At 38.7% G+C, this 22065-nt stretch overlaps 2 protein-coding genes across 3 annotated transcripts in view; both read left to right on the plus strand.

The window, feature by feature from the left end:
* The window catches only part of LOC107659444 (poly(U)-binding-splicing factor PUF60-B), a 13894-nt gene extending 1903 nt beyond the window's left edge, over positions 1 to 11991 (plus strand). Inside the window, exons 2-12 of one of the 2 annotated variants that reach the window (XM_016448390.1) lie at positions 912 to 994; positions 1214 to 1309; positions 2548 to 2637; positions 4545 to 4595; positions 5781 to 5942; positions 6637 to 6729; positions 7597 to 7810; positions 8131 to 8321; positions 8542 to 8659; positions 10423 to 10685; positions 11275 to 11991. In XM_016448390.1, the coding sequence (XP_016303876.1) occupies positions 1229 to 1309; positions 2548 to 2637; positions 4545 to 4595; positions 5781 to 5942; positions 6637 to 6729; positions 7597 to 7810; positions 8131 to 8321; positions 8542 to 8659; positions 10423 to 10685; positions 11275 to 11574 (1563 nt within the window). In that variant the 5' untranslated portion in view covers positions 912 to 994; positions 1214 to 1228 and the 3' untranslated portion in view covers positions 11575 to 11991. The remainder of the gene's footprint in view (positions 1 to 911; positions 995 to 1213; positions 1310 to 2547; positions 2638 to 4544; positions 4596 to 5780; positions 5943 to 6636; positions 6730 to 7596; positions 7811 to 8130; positions 8322 to 8541; positions 8660 to 10422; positions 10686 to 11274) is intronic. The other variant, XM_016448391.1, reaches the window with a different exon arrangement.
* A 5632-nt stretch (positions 11992 to 17623) lies between these two features.
* Positions 17624 to 22065, plus strand: part of LOC107659431 (protein scribble homolog) — a 96551-nt gene continuing 92109 nt past the window's right edge. Inside the window, exon 1 of the mRNA XM_016448379.1 lies at positions 17624 to 18849. Within this exon, the coding sequence (XP_016303865.1) occupies positions 18691 to 18849 (159 nt within the window). The 5' untranslated portion in view covers positions 17624 to 18690. The remainder of the gene's footprint in view (positions 18850 to 22065) is intronic.

A 22065-nucleotide genomic window follows, 5' to 3' on the forward strand; every position in this document is an offset into this window, starting at 1 on the left:
TTTCACAACAAAACCCGCCCAATCGCGTTTCGAGGGGGTCTCCTGTTAAAAATCGCGTTCCGAGGATAAAATACGCGTGTTTTGGCGGGGTTCCCCTGGTAAAATTCGCATTCCAGGGGCTAAATATCACGTTAATGGGGTCGGTTTTCAACCCGCGGACATGAAAAACAACCCGCGGCAACAGTGTTAATGCAGCCCAATTCCGCGGGAAAACCGTGGACTTGGCAACACTGGAAGAGGATAGCTTTCGGACAGCGCATCAATAACCGGTACTTAAGAAAACCTGGTACCGTAACGTTTTCATTTTTTTAGTACCGACTTGGTACCGAAATACCGGGTCTTTTGACAACACTAACCCCAATAATTATAAATCACTAAACCCTTTTCTCAAATATTGCCAATTCGAGAGAGAGAGAGATGAAAGTTGCGTGTATGCGCGTCTGTGCGTTTCGCTTTTTATAGTGAGTTTACTTCAAAAACAGTGATTTTATCCTCTCGTTGCTGGAAAATATAATGTAGCGATTCAGTATTTAAACTGGTATTAATAAAAGTCGTGGGGCAGCGATGACAAGTTTCTTTGCTCCTGGATGTGTGAGCTGCGCGATCTCTGATATGTGTGTGAGAGTGTGTGTCAGTAAGCAGCGCATTAACGATAATTAAAGGCTCTAATTCACACCAGTATAGGTGTGTGTGTATTGACGTATGATGACGTGTGACGGCATAGTAGTGGTGTCCAAAATTCTTAGGGGAATATTTTCACCCCTACCCCTTGACACTGTTTCAAGGGACCAGGGGAAGGGGTATAAAATGTAATTGGGATTGGGCCTAAGTCAGCTATCCATAGCTTCTTGTCATTGCACTAGGACGGTGATTTTAAATTATTATGCTGTGTGCATTTCCATGAACCACAGATCACTGTAAAATTGTGAGTGCATTGCCAGCAAGTCTCCACGGCTTCACAATCCTGGTTGACGTAATACGGTTCGCCTCATAGGTAAGCTGCAGAATCTTTCCTTGGTGTGTAATTTACATATGTTTGGTTTTGAGATATATATATATATATATTCTTGCAGTGTCTATTTTGGGCAAGCTATAGATTGAAGAAGTCATAAATTCAGATGTGTGGATACTGAGTTGATGGAATATCTGCTCTGGAAATACTTGAATATGTGCTGTCTTTTTTTATTCCATGTCCATTGAATTGCTTTTTCAGTGAGGCAAAGGTCTGATGATGGAGAATGGACAAGGCACAGGTGCAAAGCTTGTGTTACCGCCTCTTACTCCAGAGCAACAGGAGGCGCTACAAAAGGTAATAATAGATTTTTTTTACCTTATTTTTAGACTTTCATATCTTTGTTAGAGACATCAGAGGGAAAGTAGTGGAGCGAGAGGGGGAATGGGATCAGTACAGGTCACGGGCCGAACTCCAACCTGCGTCACCTGCTCCAGTGTGTCAAGAGCATGTGTGCTCCATCTTAAAATAGATTCTTAATTAAAAAAAGTCAAGGCCACAGGATGCTTTTCCATAAGTCAGATTGGAGCTTCTTTTTTTTTTTTTTTTTGGGGACTTGACCAGCAACCAGTCTCTGTTAGACTGTTAGAAGAAAATTCCTCCCAACAAGCAACAATCCATTATGGCGAATTAAAGGGTTAGTTCACCCAAAAATAAAACAATTCTGTCATTAATTACTCACTCTCATGTCGTTCCAAACCCGTAAGACCTCCGTTCATCTTCGGAACACAAATTAAGATATTTTTGATGGAATCTGAGAGCTCTCTGACCCTCCCATAGACAGCAAGGGCCCTTAATGATCAACCGTAATATTATGAAGCTACGAGAATACTTTTTGTGTGCAAAAGAAAAAAAATAACGACTTTATTCAACAATTCGTCTCCTCCGCGTCACCCTAGCACCATTTTGGAGAGTATCCACTGAACGCAAAGAGTGTATGTTGTTCTGTGTCAGCCTGACCACACGGATACGTAGTTTTCGTTCAAATCAAAGCACAAACAACGTAGAAAATGTATCTGCGTGGCGCAACTGAGACAGAACAACATATGCTGTTTGCATTCAGTGGATACTCTCCAAAATGGCACCAGGGTGACACGGAGGAGACGAATTGTTGAATAAAGTCGTTATTTTTTTTCTTTTGCGCACAAAAAGTATTCTCGTAGCTTCATAATATTACGGTTGAACTCCTGATGTCACATGGATTATTTTACCGATCTCCTTGCTACGTTTCTGGACGTTGATCGTTTAAGGACCCTTGCTGTCTATGGGAGGGTCAGAGAGCTCTCAGAATGCATCAAAAACATCTTAATTTGTGTTCCGAAGATGAACGGAGGTCTTACGGGTTTGGAGTGACATGAGGGTGAGTAATTAATGACATAGTTCACCCAAAAATGAAAATGATCTCTTTAAAGCTAACAAATTGACATTGTAATAAGCACTCAAATATGTAGCACATGAATACTGGGTAAAATAGTGACCTTATATTGATATAAACTAAATAGCCTGTGTTAATAGCCTGCCTCTCTCTCATTTAGGCTAAGAAGTATGCCATGGAACAGAGCATCAAGAGTGCTTTAGTGAAACAGACCATCGCCCACCAGCAGCAGCAGCTCACAAACTTACAGGTGAGCCAATATTATGATCTGATTATGCAGAATGCTTTAAATGTGTTACAATGTAAATGTTGTTCTTATTTGAGAGAATTTACAGAATTGAAACATTTAATTGTCAAACCAGTAGTTTTACTGAAACTACGAAGGTGTATGATTTATAATGCTGAATTGACAGAAGCAAGTCTGCAAAAAAGGAACTGATCTTTCAGACTTGCATATTATTTCTCTTAATATTGGGTGATAGTCTTTTAATTATACATTAGAGATTCAAGAAAATTCAGGAAATTTTAAATGATCTGTCTTTTTAAACAATGTGATATCTATAAGGACACATCTGTGAGCCTTAAAGGGATAGTTCACCCAAAAATGGAAATTTGATGTTTATCTGCTTACCCCCAGGGCATCCACGATGTAGGTGACTTTGTTTCTTCAGTAGAACACAAACAAAGATTTTTAACTCAAACCGTTGCAGTTTGTCATTCATATAATGGAAGTGGATGGGAATCATGGCTTTGAGAGTCAAAAAAACATACACAAACAAAACCAAATGAAACCCTGCGGCTCGTGATGATACACTGATGTGTAAAGACACGAAACGATCGGTCTGTGCAAGAAACTGAACAGTATTTATATCGTTTTTTACCTCTGATTCACCTCAATGTCCGAACTGTCCTGAACGCATTCTCAGACGCAGACTTAGTGCATTACCGCCACCTATCTCTCAAATGGACCATTGACACTCGTTCGGACATTGCGTGAATCAGAGGTAAAAAAATGATATAATTACTGTTCAGTTTCTTGCACAGACCGATCGTTTAATGTCTTTACACATCAATGTATCGTCACGAGCCGCAGGGTTTAATTTGGTTTTGTTTGTGTATGTTTTTTTTTACAGTATACCTAAGTGCATTACTAAAGTATACCATGTTTTTTCACAGGGATGTGTTAAAATTCTATATTATTTTGTCTAAATGAATTAATAAAATATTATAAACTAAAATAAGAAGTTTTAAAAAAGGATGTTCATTTTGAGGTTTGATAAAGATTACATTTAACAGAGTTGTCTATGATTTTTTTTTTAAAGATTAAGTTAAGTGAGCATCATCATTTTTGTATTTTCCACATTTTCCTAATTTTTATTAGTTCTTTTTTTTAAATGTCTATATAGTTTGTATTCATTTTAGTTTGAGTTATTTTAAAAAGTCAACAGATAAACAACAAATTTTCATTTTTGGATGAACTATCCCTTTAAATTCCCATTGATAATGGCAAGTTTTTACACCTAGGTGGTCAGGTTGTCTGCGTTTTTTTTCTTTCACACATCACAAGTCTTGTGAATGCCCTTTTTTATTTGGTCAGATTAGCCTCAAGATTAGACCGGAACAGTCCACTGGAATAACTCATCATGCATTATTTTATTTGCCCTCCCTCTCTGCCAGTTTGGTTGAGGTCTGCTTTTTCTGGGATTCTTGCTTGTTACTGCTACTCCTAGATTAAGCGTGTTTCTGTTTGATCAAAATCTTTAAATCTAGAAATTGGGCACAGTATGTACTGCACTACCCAAGCAGACATCATGATGTCCGAAGAGTCAACAGCAGATGAGTTATCCAAAGGAAACCTACACAACCCTATGCTCAGTTTATTTCTTGACTTTGTGAACAGATGGAAAATCTGAGCAGCCTACTCATTGCCTTTGTGGAAAGTAATGCCTATTAGTATCTCTGTTGCTTTAATTGTGAAATGTTTCAGGTCAGCGTCAGTCAAATTAAGTGGTGTTTTTAAGAGGTGGGCACAGTTTAAAGTTGAATTCGGAGGCATTGTCCAGTCAGAAAGACTGTCTGGAATACTATGTCTGTCTGCAAAGGATAAAAGAGATATCTAACCTTTTTCAGCACTTTTCCATCTTTACTGTGTTTCAGATGGCAGCAGTGACAATGGGCTTTGGAGATCCTCTCTCATCTTTACAATCGGTCAATAGATTAACTATTATTTACCTTCTGTACGCGTTTTGGCATAATGACCGTTACCCTTCTTTAACTGCCATTGGCCTGATACACTAGACATTTGCAGCAGCATATTTAAAAAGCAGACTTGGCTTTGTTGTGAATGAAATGTTTGTTTTTGGTCTCACATTTTATTAAGCAGGATGCAAGATGACATAACATGAACTACCTCCATGAACTGACTGTACTGTTTCAGTGTTAATGAATACCCTAGGAGATGTTTTAGATTACAGGAACAGAATAGAGGACTTTTAGTATGACAATTACACAGGACATTCTTCATTTTCTGACATATTTGCCATTCTGAATCACTGCATGGCCACCTGTGTGTGTGCCCTCATGTCACTGCTCATTGATTGAAGTTTATTGTTCTACCTGAAGGTCCATTTGTCTTAAGAAATCTTGTGGGCATTGTGTGTTGTGAATGGAGTGGATGATCCATTTCTCCTTTGTGAATATGCTGTGGCATATAAATGTCATCTTTGTCTGCTGTAAAAGAGGGTTAGCGGTCACTACGACAATCCAAATTGAATCTGCCTAAACTTTAAACCTTGTGTGTAATCGTATACTTTCGTCATGTGGCTGACATGCTATCCAAAACTTGAATGATAAGTAATAATTAAACCATGATAAATGTGTTGTTTGGTTGGACTTAAAAGTGTAAAACGAATAGATTTGTGCTGATTCTCCCTCAACAGTGATCTGATATGTAAGTCCAAAAGCTCACCTCATGAAAAGAGAACTGATTTCACCCCCAGGGTATTTAGTTGTGCTAAGGGGTTACTTTCACGTTAACTATTCTTTGACAGAATTCATGTCATTTCTAACGCTACATGTTATAGTCTGCAAGCACTCACACTAATTTAGAAACATGCGAGCAGCACTCTCGAAATGGTAAGAAGGGGCTGTGCCACATGTTCCTAATTCACGTTGCTGTGCTTGTCGTTAATGGTAAGTGATGTAAATAATGAGTAAGCATAGAGGACCAAAAGAAGTGGGAACTAGTACTAAAACAGAAGCTAAAAAAAAACGTTTAATCACTTGCTATATTTGATCTCATTGTCTTTGGTGCTGTGTTTTTTTTCCCCCCTTCTTTTTATTGTTCAGTAGCTAATCTTCTCTATTGTTGTCTCTTCCTTTCATGACCACCAGGTGGCAGCACAGAGGCAGCGAGCTCTGGCCATCATGTGCCGTGTGTATGTGGGCTCCATTTATTACGAGCTGGGGGAAGATACCATCCGGCAGGCCTTCGCCCCCTTTGGTCCCATTAAGAGCATTGATATGTCTTGGGACTCTGTCACCATGAAACACAAGGTATGCTATGAGCCAGGTCTGAGTCATATTTTGTCCAAAATGAATTAAAGGGGTCTTATTATGCTCATTTACAAGATGTAAGTCTCAGAATGTGCCTGTGAAGTTTCAGTTTAAAATACCACACAGATCATTTATTATACCAGGCTGTAAAATGCCCCTTTTTGGCTAGAAGCATAAACATGCAGGTTTCGTGTGCATCTCCTACAACAACTAACAAAATATCTGTTTGTTGTTGATTATCCTCTCTATCTCTAAAGCCTTGTCAGTTTAAACTTCTGATCAATGTTTTTTTTTGAGCACACACACAAAGCGGGATTTGTAGAAAATGCATAAAAAAGCATAATCGGACCCCTTTAAATAATACATTTGCAATCAGTAGTGGTTTTTGTTGTACGTTTATGTTCAATAAGTAACTGTTTGATTATAGTCTTTTTACTGTAAATTAGTGACTTTTAAAAAATGCTTAATATTTTAAAATGTTTTTTAATCCTGCGATTGCAAAGCTGCATCAGCAGCCGTTATTCCAGTTTTCAATGTCACATCATGATCCTTAATAAATAGTTCTGATATGCTGATTTGGTGCCATCTTATTATCAATGTTGAATCTTACTTTTGTCAGATTCACTGTGTTCTTAAAGGCTGATGTCTCATAGGAAGCATGTAAACCTTGTACACATTGATAACTCTGTCTCAGGGCTTTGCCTTTGTGGAGTATGAGATTCCTGAAGCAGCTCAGCTGGCCTTGGAGCAGATGAACTCCGTTATGCTGGGTGGAAGGAACATTAAGGTGGGTTACAAACAGGACAATCAGCCTTAAACTCCCGTTTTAACAGCTCACTGACAGTGAGCTATTTTTTTTTCTGTTTTGTTGCTTTTGTGTGTGCATGACTCAGAGAAGCTGTCAGCAGACTTAATGTAGATCTGCCAGTATCTGTGTTGTGTGTTTGTGTGTTACCTGAGTAAGTACTCTCGTCTTCATGTGCATATCTTTCCTCTAACCTGAATGTGAGTGTATGCAATGCCATGCTTCCATACTGTCATACTGTTTGTTTTCGGAGCTCCGTTTCTCTAGGAGCTGCAGAGGGAGCGTTTGTTTGAGGCAGGCTCTTCTCTGTCCGGGATGTGCTGATGATGGGCTGCGCCTGGCTGGTGTTTGCTTGGCCGCCCCAACTGCAGCACAGACACCACCAATCCACAAAGCTGTTTTTTAACAATCACAGACACATTAGTCAACTTTTTTTTTTGTTCTCTAACACATCCATGCTCTCACAGTGACCAGTACTATGGCTATAGGCTAAAATTAGCTAATGTTAAAGTACTATCATCAATACATTTTTTTTTCACTTATGTTTTGATTCTATTCTGGCACGAGTTTGTAAAATAACAGAGATATTTGAGACCCTTGGGTCTCAGAACATATTTTACATGTATGCAAATAGCTAGCTTGGAGAAAAGGTCTTTTGATAACTTTATTTGTTAAAGGGCTGAGCTGCATTATATTTGATCTTTTACTGTACTTGAGTCTCTTTTCAGACTGGTTCAGGTTTTTTTTTTTTTCCTTTCTCAGCCACTTTTGCATTTACATACACTAGCACACACTCATTCCTTCATACACTTACACTTAGTGGCCCCTGTGCTGGTATGTGTACTGTAGGTGGGGCGGCCAAGTAACATTGGACAGGCGCAGCCTATCATCGACCAACTGGCAGAGGAGGCACGTGCCTACAACCGAATCTATGTAGCCTGTATCCACCCTGATCTATCTGACGAAGACATTAAGAGCGTCTTTGAGGCCTTCGGAAAGATTAAAAGTTGTATGCTGGCACGGGAACCCACCACAGGAAAGCACAAGGGCTATGGATTTATTGGTGAGCCGTCTAGAAAGCACTGTAAACCCTATGTGGAGAATGAGTCATTGCTGTATGTTGTACTTTTGTGCAACTGACGATTCGTTTCAAGAGTTTCAGCATCATATGTTAATGAGATGTCTTTCCAGATCCAGATATTTCAAGTGAAGTTCACTGAGTTGTGCCATGCTTTTTATTTAGACATGGCCAGTTGAAGTATGCAAGAGTAATGCAAGAATCAAATGTGTAGACAGATTCCTAAAGCTTCCAGAAATGTGAGATATGAAAACTTATTGTAAGCCTAGATTGAGGAAACGCTTTCTCCATTTCATCACTGGTAGAATATGAAAAGCCTCAGTCATCGCTGGATGCCGTCTCGTCTATGAACCTGTTTGACCTTGGAGGTCAGTACCTAAGAGTGGGGAAGGCTGTTACTCCTCCCATACCTTTGTTGACACCTACAACCCCTGGAGGTCTGCCTGCTGCTGCAGCTGTGGCGGCTGCTGCTGCGACCGCCAAGATCACTGCCCAGGTGAGAATTAAACCTTAGATCAAGCTGAACACTAGTTTAATACTATTATAGGAAAAAATGGTTTATCTGAGATTTGGTAGTTTTCAGAGAAGTTGTTGTTGATGTGCTGATGCAATTACAGCTGTGTTATGCATATGATTGATCAGGGATTTCACATCGACATGGAAGCTGTAATTTCACATTTTCAACAAGTTTTCACATTGTTTTGATGCTGTTGCAGGAGGCTGTTGCTGGAGCAACAGTGCTGGGTTCTCTCGCTTCACCAGCACACATTCTCAGTCAGCACATGGGACTTCCACAGGCCGTACTGGCTGCCCAGGCCCCTGGCATAATCACAGGTCTGCAAAAATCAGTGAACACATCTTTGAAGCTCAATGCAGTTTGAATTGAAATCTTAACCCCCCTGAAGGCCTGTGCACATCAAGATGATTTTTCAGTGTGAATAACATTTTACATAACATTTGTTTGAGCGAACAGCTGTTAATGCATCTGTTCAGACCAACATAAACATTTTTGTGCCATCAATTAGGGATGGACCGATACCACAGAACTAGGCCGATATCGATACTTTTATTTTTTGGTACTTACGGATACCGAGTACCAATACCTGTATTTTCAATGCATTCGTGATTTAAAAAAAATACTGGGTAAAGAAACCAAAAGAATAATTTGAGTTGTCTTAGTTAATTTAGCAGATAGATATTTCCTTCAGTTATTTTCACAGTTAATTATGCCCATTAAAATGTATTCTACAAACTTTTGTTACTTTCACTGTTGTTCATTTTTTTTCTCTATGGTACTTCATCTTTAATTGAGAGCTGCTCCATTGCTGCCGTGGCTCGGTACTGTAATCACAAACCGTTTTCCTGTAAAAATGCAAGGAATCACTTGTTAGCCTATACATAGATCTTGTAACAGTGATGAACATATTTTCTGAAACGTAAGAAATGTGCTGCGACTTATATTCCAAAGCGACTCATGTAATGCAATTAATGTCAACAAGCAAAACATGCCCAATGCGCGCACACATTTGTATTTGTGCAGAATGAGATAGACAAGCATAGCCTAGCGCATTTCACACAGGCTGCTAGTTTCACTTTCACTTTAAATAAAGTTGTGTATGCTTGACATTTAAAATAGATGTTGTCTATAGTGAATGCTCCTAATATTTCTGTTTGTTTCAAAAATCAATCATCAGCTATACAGGCGTTAATATTGTATGTTTATTATTATATTAATTACATGTACTTCATAGAAATCCTTGATCTCTAATAACTTCATTCTGCTCTCTGTTGTTCTGTTGTCTGTGTTTCTTTGTCTGAACACAGCACTGTTCACATGCTGTGTGGTAATGGCTTTTGGTATCTGAGCATTTTAACGAGTACAGGAGCTCAGTATCGGGCCTGATATCAGTAACGGTGCATCCCTACCATCAATGCAACAAGTTTATTACAGAGAGGGGTTCTATATCGTCCTCTCCATTGAACTGCTAAGTGAAGTTGCCAACCAGTAAGATTCAAGCTTTTGGTAATTTTATTGGTCTCTGATGTTACATAAAACTACAACTTGGTGGCACTTGAGCGTAAGTATTTTGCTAAGTGACCATGAATATCAGAGAAAGAATCCAGAACTGGATCTCTTTTTCTGTACTTTTGTTGATTTTGTTTGATAAACTCCATAGCAAATACAAAAATCTGAACAGCTAATTGAAAATATAAATAGTTTGGTTTTTTTCTTTCTGACAAGTGGGTCAGAAATGGAAAGTTGTGCATCACTTTGTACACGAGTATAATCTGGGGTGTTTCTGCTTTTTTGAAAGTGCCACCAACTGTCAGAGTGAATTTGCATTTTCATTCAGCCCTGCTGTTTTTTTTACCGCATGCTAAAATTGGACCAAATATTCTTGCCGAACATTTGTGTGTTAGTTTGAACAGGTACCATTACAGCATCTTATTTACAGCAAACTTTCAGGATCATGAAAATCTAGCTGGTTGAAGCTATCATACAAATTAAAAGAAGTTCTAATATTGTTCTGTAAAATGGAAAATTGATAGAAATGTTATCTGAATCACTCATGTCTCTTCTGTTATCCATTTGATAGGTGTGACACCTGCTCGCCCCACTCTCCCTGTAGTCCCTCAGGTTGGTTTGGTCAACCCAGTACTAGCATCCCCACCAGTCACAACATCTGCGTCTGCAGGAACACCAACATCTGCAGCACAAACACATACAGAAGTGAAGAGAGAGGAAGACAGCAGGCGGATTGAGGATCAGAGTGCGCCAGTCGGAAATGGACAGGACAGTGAACTAGAGCAGCTAAGCGTCAGTGCAAGTGGAGGAAAACAAACAGTCATGCAGTCAAAGGTTAGACAGCATTACCTTGGTTGGATGTTAAAGATTAGAGACACTATTGCAAATTGGTCAAAGTCCTAAGAGTAAGTTAAGAGCAATAATAAAAATAAAAAAAAGACCTAAAAGTTTCATATATCTAATTTTTAGGTCAGGAAACATTAAATGAACAAATAAAAAGTTTCTGCAAAGAAGCCAAGTTCAGAAATGTTATTAAAGGCAATTAAATTAGTTATTAAATTAGTAACCCAAAACTGAAATTGTTGTCATTTTTTTCTCACCCTAATGTTGTTCCAAACCTGTAGGAATTCCTTGCTTCTGTTGAACACAAAAGATATTTTGAATAATGTTGGTAACCAAACAGTTGCTGGTAGCCATTGACTTCCATAGTATTTTGTTAAGTCAATAGGGACTATCAACTGTTTGGTTACTAACATTCTTCAAAATATATTTTGAGTTTAGCAGAAGAAAGAAACTTGTACATATTTGGAACAACTTAAGGGTGAATAAATTATGACAGAATTGTCATTTTTCAGTTAACTATCCTTGTAATATATCATGTCAGTTTACCTCTTTTTTTCTACCTCTCTTTGCCCATATGCAGTCAACAGTTATGGTGCTGCGCAACATGGTGGGCCCAGAGGACATTGACGATGATCTGGAAGGTGAAGTGATGGAGGAATGTGGGAAGTATGGTGCTGTTAATCGGGTTATCATTTACCAGGAACGACAGGGTGAGGAGGACGATGCTGAGATAATAGTGAAGATCTTTGTGGAGTTCTCCGATGCTGATGAAATGAACAAGGCCATCCAGGCTCTCAACAACCGCTGGTTTGCAGGTCGCAAGGTTGTTGCGGAGTTGTACGATCAAGAGCGTTTTAATATCAGTGACCTCTCCGCATAAGACTGTCCTGAAATGGCCACTGGCCTTGTCTCTTGGCGCTCAAACTCACTCAGCTTTCATCACTGCTGCTTGAGATCCGGGCCTCTTTGAAACTTGTAATTATTTTTTTATTGATGTTGATAGTAATAATATTATTGGAAAAATCCCAATGGTGGGATTTAGTTTAGGACAAAAAACATGCTCCTCATACATTTACTTTGTGTCACCTACTGTGAAAGATTTACATTTTTAACAGTCATTATTATTTGCAGGGTTTTGTTTTGTAATTTTGAAGAAAAGATGCAATTTTCCCCTTTCCAACCCTACTTTTTTACAAATGGCAACTTTTTTCCCACTAACATTGTGTTCAGACCCTAAACATTGTGTTGGTGACATTGGTTCTGGCTTTACCAAAACAATAAATTTCTCTAATATGCAGTGTTGTCCCAGTCTTTAATATGCATGGTTGGATGAGGTCTTAAGGCCTAAGCCACTTCCCTGATGTACGAAACACACACACACACACCATTATACACACAGTAGAACATAAAACTTGAGATAATTGCTAGCGATTTTGTACCAGATAATGTTTGGAGTTTAGCATTTACTGCAAAAAAAGTGTACAAAATAAAACTAAGTATACAGATACTATGTAGAGTATCACTTATCAAACTACGAGTATGAACTTTATGAACTTTTTGAGAAACCAGCTAAAGTGCATGTTGTTAGCATGTTAATGCTGATTCATATTAAAATCCCTGTATGCTTTTGTGTTTAGTGGGGATATTTCTCATCCCTGGCTGTTTTCTCCCGGTGAGTGTAAGTTTAGATGCTTAGAATTCAGAGTTCCTTTGCTCTAGTATGTTCAAAGTGCTAGAAGCCAACCCAGCTGGCTGCTTAGTCATAACTCATTTACATACAATGCTTTCAAAGTGTAGTATTACAGTCAGAGTGTGTTAGAAGTGTATCACTGCTCCAGTCCAAATAGTTAGGCTTAAAGACATTTTTAAGTGAGAAATTGATTTAAATTAAACGTCAATATTTTAGGTAATAATGATCTGACAATTATCTATATAACTATCCTAACAACCACATAGCAACCATCCTGAATACCCTAGTAACGATGACTTAGACACACCCTAGCAACACCTTAACGACCAGAGAGACAATTATTTGCCCTCACACACAAAGTTCTGTCCTTTAAACAAAGAAAAATGCCAATTAATAATAAATGTGTTTAGATTCAACTGCTCCAGCTTTTAAATCAACAAGTGAGGTTGAATTGTATTAAAAACAGAACTAAAATTGATAAAGTAAACAAGCATAAGTTATATGATCCCCCAAATTATTAGTTTAATAATTATCTATAGGCAAACTGATCTAAATTGTTAGCAACATGAGCTTTTAACAAAGAGACAATGCACCAGTAACCACCCAGAACACCCTAACAGCCACATAGCAACACTTTAGCAACTACCCAGGACACCCTAGCAAAGGCCTAGCAATGCCCCTGCAGATACACAGGGCACCCTAGCAACCACACAGCAATCAATTCATCCTAAAACCTTCAACTCTGAGCTTTAGAAATTTATTTAAATGTAAAACGGCTTCAAACTTCAGGATTTATAAAAGTATTTCACACATAAAACTGCTTCAAAATCTATATAGCTAGATATATATCCTTCTGACGTAAAGCTATTAAATCTACTTCAAACTTTATTGTCAGGCTTCCTCAAGTCAACATACATTTTTTGACAAACTTTTTTTTTTAAATCTAGTAATATTTAAGTAGAAAAGGTAAGCCTTTCAGAGTTTAAAAAGTCTGATGGTTAATTAATTCAAATATTATAATAATCAAGAATACCAAATCAGAATCTTGAATCATTTGGAATCACAAAATGATTCTTGATTAATTATTTTCAATATATCAGCAGTCAGCACACCCAGTTTCTGTTAAAAAAATAAAAGAGTTTGAAAACAAGCAGCATGGTCATACTTGCAGCAGAAATACTAAAATAAATACTTAAGCCAACATGTGGGGTCTTTGAATAGTGTTGGACAAACGGGGGCCAAAAGTTCAAGTCAAAAAGTTTGAGAACCACACACACATACACGTACTTGCATTTGTGGTTTACAGGGACTCTCCATAGGCATAATGGTTTTTATACTGTACTATTGCCCTACACCAACCCTACACCTAAACCTTACACCTACTCCTTACAGAAAACTACTGGCAATTTTTGATTCGTTTTGTATGTTTTTTAAGCCTTTCGTTTTACGGGGACACAAGAAGTGTCCTCATAAACCATGTTTACCTTGTAGTACCCATGTCATTATACACATTTGTCTCTTTCTCATACACAAAGAGAGAGAGAGATCAAATTAGTTTTGTAGAATGTTATCTTTTAAGGCATTTCAATATTTGAAATTGGTTAGGCTACTTTAGAAAATTAAAGATAAGTGTACATGTAAATGGAACAAATATACTTGTCTTTGTGAACAATATGAACTATTTATAGTATTGATCATAATTTCTTTAGAAGACAAATAAAAGAACTATCACATAAAAAAAAGGTTTTGTGTGGTAATACAAAATAGCTCCAACCACACGGTTCTTTCCGCAGGGTGGCGCACGTGCATTAGCTGGACTTCATTGCGCCCTATCCTCTTCCTCCAGACTCCTAGAGGTCGCCATCCGGAGGAATCTCTCACTGCTCTGCTGTGTGCCGTGGAGTGTGAGAGGCGCTCAGAGAGACTCAAAACAGTGAGGCGGAGCTGGGAATGGATCAGCGACTGAAGCCTGACTTAACTCAGAACCTCCACACACTCGCTTACAAGAGCAGGAAATTCCCCGGCAGATAAAGCCCAGGAGGGGCGTCGAGCGCGTCCTAAGGCTAACCAGCTATATGAGGAGGATAGAGAGGCTTGTGACGGATCGGTCCGGACTCGATATCAGGACGGGCAGTAGAGGAGCACAAAGCCGGTGGATTGTCTCTGGAGCGGCTGAGATCAGCCCAGCCCCCCCCCCACACATATACACACACACACACACACAACCGGCCTGCTGCTCTTAGCCTGTTGCTGCAGTGATCTCATCATAACAGCCCTCGCATATCTCACACATCTCAGCGACATACGCGTCTGTAAGTAGTTTCGAGTTGTTTTTGTCTTTGTTTAGAGGCTGGCTTGTGTGTTTTGTAGCGGTTGGTGGTCTATAGCGCTCTGCAGCTGGCTAATCAGTTAGCTGTAGCATACCGTCGTGTGTACAGTAGCCTCACTGGCACGATGTAGTTTGATTATTGGACCTCATTTTATTATTACAAGACAAAACATGTGTGATAAAAGAGCGCGTGACATGAATCAACAAGTTTGGCATATTTAAACTCCGCTTCTTCTCCATGCTAACGCGGAGTCACTTAACGTTATTCCGAGCGACATAATCTCATGTTGATAGTAATAATATTATTGGAAAAATCCCAATGGTGGGATTTAGTTTAGGACAAAAAACATGCTCCTCATACATTTACTTTGTGTCACCTACTGTGAAAGATTTACATTTTTAACAGTCATTATTATTTGCAGGGTTTTGTTTTGTAATTTTGAAGAAAAGATGCAATTTTCCCCTTTCCAACCCTACTTTTTTACAAATGGCAACTTTTTTCCCACTAACATTGTGTTCAGACCCTAAACATTGTGTTGGTGACATTGGTTCTGGCTTTACCAAAACAATAAATTTCTCTAATATGCAGTGTTGTCCCAGTCTTTAATATGGATGGTTGGATGAGGTCTTGAGGCTTAAGGCACTTCCCTGATGTACGTCACACACACACACACACACCATTATACGCACAGTAGAACATAAAAGTTTAACTTGAGATAATTGCTGGTGATTTCGTACCAGGAAATGTTTGGAGTTTAGCATTTACTGCACAAAATTAGCATTTGCCTATTTGTGTACAAAATTATGAAATTAAAACTAAGTATACAGATACTATGTAGAGTATCACTTATCAAACTACGAGTATGAACTTTTTGACTAAGGGTTGAAACCAGCTAAAGTGCATGTTGTTAGCATGTTAATGCTGATTCATATTAAAATCCCTGTATGCTTTTGTGTTTAGTGGGGATATTTCTCATCCCTGGCTGTTTTCTCCCGGTGAGTGTAAGTTTAGATGCTTAGAATTCAGAGTTCCTTTGCTCTAGTATGTTCAAAGTGCTAGAAGCCAACCCAGCTGGCTGCTTAGTCATAACTCATTTACATACAATGCTTTCAAAGTGTAGTATTACAGTCAGAGTGTGTTAGAAGTGTATCACTGCTCCAGTCCAAATAGTTAGGCTTAAAGACATTTTTAAGTGAGAAATTGATTTAAATTAAACGTCAATATTTTAGGTAATAATGATCTGACAATTATCTATATAACTATCCTAACAACCACATAGCAACCATCCTGAATACCCTAGTAACGATGACTTAGACACACCCTAGCAACACCTTAACGACCAGAGAGACAATTATTTGCCCTCACACACAAAGTTCTGTCCTTTAAACAAAGAAAAATGCCAATTAATAATAAATGTGTTTAGATTCAACTGCTCCAGCTTTTAAATCAACAAGTGAGGTTGAATTGTATTAAAAACAGAACTAAAATTGATAAAGTAAACAAGCATAAGTTATATGATCCCCCAAATTATTAGTTTAATAATTATCTATAGGCAAACTGATCTAAATTGTTAGCAACATGAGCTTTTAACAAAGAGACAATGCACCAGTAACCACCCAGAACACCCTAACAGCCACATAGCAACACTTTAGCAACTACCCAGGACACCCTAGCAAAGGCCTAGCAATGCCCCTGCAGATACACAGGGCACCCTAGCAACCACACAGCAATCAATTCATCCTAAAACCTTCAACTCTGAGCTTTAGAAATTTATTTAAATGTAAAACGGCTTCAAACTTCAGGATTTATAAAAGTATTTCACACATAAAACTGCTTCAAAATCTATATAGCTAGATATATATCCTTCTGACGTAAAGCTATTAAATCTACTTCAAACTTTATTGTCAGGCTTCCTCAAGTCAACATACATTTTTTGACAAACTTTTTTTTTTAAATCTAGTAATATTTAAGTAGAAAAGGTAAGCCTTTCAGAGTTTAAAAAGTCTGATGGTTAATTAATTCAAATATTATAATAATCAAGAATACCAAATCAGAATCTTGAATCATTTGGAATCACAAAATGATTCTTGATTAATTATTTTCAATATATCAGCAGTCAGCACACCCAGTTTCTGTTAAAAAAATAAAAGAGTTTGAAAACAAGCAGCATGGTCATACTTGCAGCAGAAATACTAAAATAAATACTTAAGCCAACATGTGGGGTCTTTGAATAGTGTTGGACAAACGGGGGCCAAAAGTTCAAGTCAAAAAGTTTGAGAACCACACACACATACACGTACTTGCATTTGTGGTTTACAGGGACTCTCCATAGGCATAATGGTTTTTATACTGTACTATTGCCCTACACCAACCCTACACCTAAACCTTACACCTACTCCTTACAGAAAACTACTGGCAATTTTTGATTCGTTTTGTATGTTTTTTAAGCCTTTCGTTTTACGGGGACACAAGAAGTGTCCTCATAAACCATGTTTACCTTGTAGTACCCATGTCATTATACACATTTGTCTCTTTCTCATACACAAAGAGAGAGAGAGATCAAATTAGTTTTGTAGAATGTTATCTTTTAAGGCATTTCAATATTTGAAATTGGTTAGGCTACTTTAGAAAATTAAAGATAAGTGTACATGTAAATGGAACAAATATACTTGTCTTTGTGAACAATATGAACTATTTATAGTATTGATCATAATTTCTTTAGAAGACAAATAAAAGAACTATCACATAAAAAAAAGGTTTTGTGTGGTAATACAAAATAGCTCCAACCACACGGTTCTTTCCGCAGGGTGGCGCACGTGCATTAGCTGGACTTCATTGCGCCCTATCCTCTTCCTCCAGACTCCTAGAGGTCGCCATCCGGAGGAATCTCTCACTGCTCTGCTGTGTGCCGTGGAGTGTGAGAGGCGCTCAGAGAGACTCAAAACAGTGAGGCGGAGCTGGGAATGGATCAGCGACTGAAGCCTGACTTAACTCAGAACCTCCACACACTCGCTTACAAGAGCAGGAAATTCCCCGGCAGATAAAGCCCAGGAGGGGCGTCGAGCGCGTCCTAAGGCTAACCAGCTATATGAGGAGGATAGAGAGGCTTGTGACGGATCGGTCCGGACTCGATATCAGGACGGGCAGTAGAGGAGCACAAAGCCGGTGGATTGTCTCTGGAGCGGCTGAGATCAGCCCAGCCCCCCCCCCACACATATACACACACACACACACACAACCGGCCTGCTGCTCTTAGCCTGTTGCTGCAGTGATCTCATCATAACAGCCCTCGCATATCTCACACATCTCAGCGACATACGCGTCTGTAAGTAGTTTCGAGTTGTTTTTGTCTTTGTTTAGAGGCTGGCTTGTGTGTTTTGTAGCGGTTGGTGGTCTATAGCGCTCTGCAGCTGGCTAATCAGTTAGCTGTAGCATACCGTCGTGTGTACAGTAGCCTCACTGGCACGATGTAGTTTGATTATTGGACCTCATTTTATTATTACAAGACAAAACATGTGTGATAAAAGAGCGCGTGACATGAATCAACAAGTTTGGCATATTTAAACTCCGCTTCTTCTCCATGCTAACGCGGAGTCACTTAACGTTATTCCGAGCGACATAATCTCGTGTAACTCGACGAGGAGCTGTTTATGCTGCAAAACTGTGTACGGCACATAAAATATGTGTTTTATTGACTTCACGCGGCTTATGTTGAACCAAACTGAATCTGCTGAGTAACTCGGCTTGTGTATGAGGAGATATTTAATGGAAGGCTGACTGGACTGATCATCTGGTTGTCCCCTGCTATCATTGGAGTTAGTGTACATTTGCAGGAGAATCGTTCGCACAGGGACTTTTATTTGACTGGTTTTGGTGGATAAAGCCTGGGAGTTAGACGCGCCAGGACCAGCCTGGATCCCCATCATTTGGCTGCTTGAGTGAGTCCCCAATGCGGAGGGGCTGAGTGCTCCGGGACATGCTGAAGTGTATCCCGCTGTGGCGGTGTAACCGTCACGTTGAGTCCGTGGATAAGCGGCACTGCTCGCTCACTGCGGTTCCCGATGAGATATACCGCTACAACCGCAGTCTGGAGGAACTGCTCCTGGACGCCAACCAGCTGAGAGAGCTGCCCAAGGTAAGACGCTGCTATTTACATTCACGTGCGGCTTCGTGCATGCATCTCTGCTTGCCAGCCTCAATTGTAAATTATGCATAGAGCTGTAGCTGTTGTGACGTTGACACACATGCATGTGGTTAAACCGTGGCTCTAGTTTCAAGGTTTCCCACGGTCATAGAAAGCTTGAAATATCAGGGAAATTTAAGTCACTTTATGTTTAGGTGTAAGATGTTTCATGGGCTAGGAGTTTTCTCTTTTGTGTTCTCTTGGTGTATTTGTGTCACTCTATAAAGTGATTTAGGGGAAGACACCACCGGTGAATAGCTTACATTTTGAATTCAAATATATCATAATACTTAAAGGTAATAGTTAAAGGTATTTCAGGTATTGGTATTGCAGAGGGGAATACTGTCAACAGACAGAAAAATAAGAAATTTCACCATTTTTAGGAATAAAATGAATAAAAAAATCAGGAGAATGATGTATGAACAAAGCCCTCTCTGTAAGAAAAACAACTTGGATTGGAATAAAATTGGAAAGTTTTGTGTATGTGCTACTGTAAGTGCAACTGACCAGCTCATGAGGGAAAAAAGCTCATTTTGAGAAAACAGCCATTAAATATATATATTGTAATTGAAATCTACAGATGCAGTTATATAAAGTGTATTAAATTAAATGCTAAAATGTGTTTTACATGTTTTACATGTCCTTTCACTAGTCTGACAGAAGACATGGTATGAATACAAAATAGCTCAAAATTGACCAGAGCATGAAAAAACAGGTTTTGTCAGTAGTGGTTTTTTTTAAGTTCTTATCTAGTAATCTGAACAGTTGGAAAAGTAATTGGAAGAGTAATGGCAATTTATTGTTCAAAAGTTGTGGGAATTATTCTGTACTGAGGTTGAAATAACAGTTGTCTATAGTACGTATTCATGGAGTATTTGATGCCTTGTTTGTAGATTTTGTGAGATGTTGCAAGCATATGCTCTGTCCCACACTTAAAAAAATGAAGAAATGGCAAAATAGGCTGCTGTCTAAAATTGACAGTCTAGCCTCCTTTGGGGGCACTTTAGCATGTTACACATCTGGCGCTAAACAACGCTAAAAGCTGATTGCTCTGTCCTTTTAATTTGGATTTCCTCTGTGTTCTGTTAATGTGTGTGTGTGTGTGTGTGTGTGTGTGTGTGTGAGAGAAAGAGATCCTGCTGACTTGGCTGTGAATCAAGTCCAGTAGTCTCTACATACAGTAAACACACAAGGAGTATTTTTTTTTTACCTTGAGCATTTACATACGCTCATAAGAATCACGAAAGACTGTTGGTGGGTTGCCAGAGCTAGCGTTCCCTAAAGTACACTGATAGCAAAATAAGCAAATATGCTTGATTCAACATTAAAACTACTGTATGCCGTTGACAACTACCGCCCAGTCATTTGAAGAGCTCTTCTGTAGGCCGTATAATGCCAGGACTGTTAGCATAGCCTCATTGGCAGAAGACTCAATCTGTGTTAGTCAGTCTACAGTCAGCATCACTAACAGGGCTAGACAGAATGGCACAGGATCCTCTTGACCGTGATGTGGAATAGCTGATCCGAGCGGACAGATCAGGCCCTGAGCTTGGAGGTCTGTGTATGTGTGTGTATACTGTGTGCAGACAGTTGGCATATGGCTTCCCCTCACCCTGTGGCAGAGAGAGAGTGAAAGAGAAATGAAAATTCAGGGCAGCTCATGTCTGAAAAAAGAGGTCTGGAGCATTAGAAGTGGTCGACTGATATGTCTCATACAGAGGTTTAGGGAGGTTGTTGGCCGATGTCCAATATATCCCTAATACAATTGTTTTCTTATATAATTTAATAGTAGGTTGGCTGCAAACACAATTGCTAACTTTAAATGAACACTTTAAACAGTTGATTGGCACTAGTTACAACACATTTACTCAAAGTTCACAGAAAATTTGTTACACATTTTTTATTTATTGGTATCAGTAGATATTAATAGAAAAAGAGAAATTAATACGTTTATTTAGCAAGGATGCATTAAATAGCTCAAAGGGGACAGTAATTTACATTGTTGCCTAAGATTCTTTTTAAAATAAATGCTTTCCATTCATCAAAGAATCCTGAAAAAGTGTGTCAGTGTTTCACGAAAAAATATTAAAGGGGTCCTATTATGCTCTTTTACAATGTCTTGAATTTGTTTTGGGGGTGTACTAGAACATGCTCTCATGCTTGTTGGTTCGAAAAATGCATTATTTTTCACATAATTTACATTATTACAATACCTTTCTCCCCATCCTGGCACAAACGGCTCGATTAGTTCTGGGTTTGATGAAGGCCTGCCTTCCGAAAAAAAACGAAATGTGTTGTGATTGGTTAGCTGTCCCAGTGCGTTGTGTTTGGCGAACAGCTTAGACGGTGTTTCAGTACTGCCCCGCCCCTTGCCAAAGCAGCAAGTTCCTTCCGTCTGCTCCGGTTTAGTTAAGGATGGCGTCAATATTGCAATATCAATTTGAGCCGGATTCAGACCCAGAGAATATTGAACAAGAGGATTGCGCAGAACCCTTGCACACACAGATATTGCTAGACATTAGAGTGGTAACGTTATTGTTGTTGTTTGTTTGTTTTTTTTGCCTAAATCACGTTTTAGATAGTTTCAACAAATGCTTAAAAATAACTGCATTTACAGATAAGTGCATATGTATTATGTTTATTGTTCTTTAATTCTAACATTATAACCAGGGGTGCACATAAGTGGTCAACAGGTCCGCATGCGCGACCAAAATAAAAAATGCGCTGTATAAATAAGTTCTGACTGCGCATTTGCGTATCGACATGGATGACAGCTGTTAATGCACAATTACCATTTTAGATCGACAAACTGTACTGTATAACATTTCTATTCAAATTGAAAGCATAAATCTAGTCTACCCGCTGCCGTTTTCAAAACACAATGCAAAACTGTGACATTTCATTCACTGACGCTCTTCAATCGGCAGCGCTAAACCCGGAAGCGCATGTACTTATATATATATATATACCATATACTTACTTGCCGGCAACCTGCCAAAATAAAATCCTGCTGATTTTAAGGTCGAAAATGATGAAAATTCATATAAAAAAAAAAAAGAAGTATATATTAGCACTTTGTTTTTAAGTTTACTATAAAATAATTGTATTTGTATTTAATACTTCCTTTTTATTTTAAAATATAATAGTATTATCACACTTTATTATTTT

This window comes from Sinocyclocheilus anshuiensis, unplaced genomic scaffold, assembly GCF_001515605.1.
Source record: "Sinocyclocheilus anshuiensis isolate Anshui unplaced genomic scaffold, SAMN03320099.WGS_v1.1 scaffold815, whole genome shotgun sequence".
NCBI lineage: Eukaryota > Metazoa > Chordata > Actinopteri > Cypriniformes > Cyprinidae > Sinocyclocheilus > Sinocyclocheilus anshuiensis.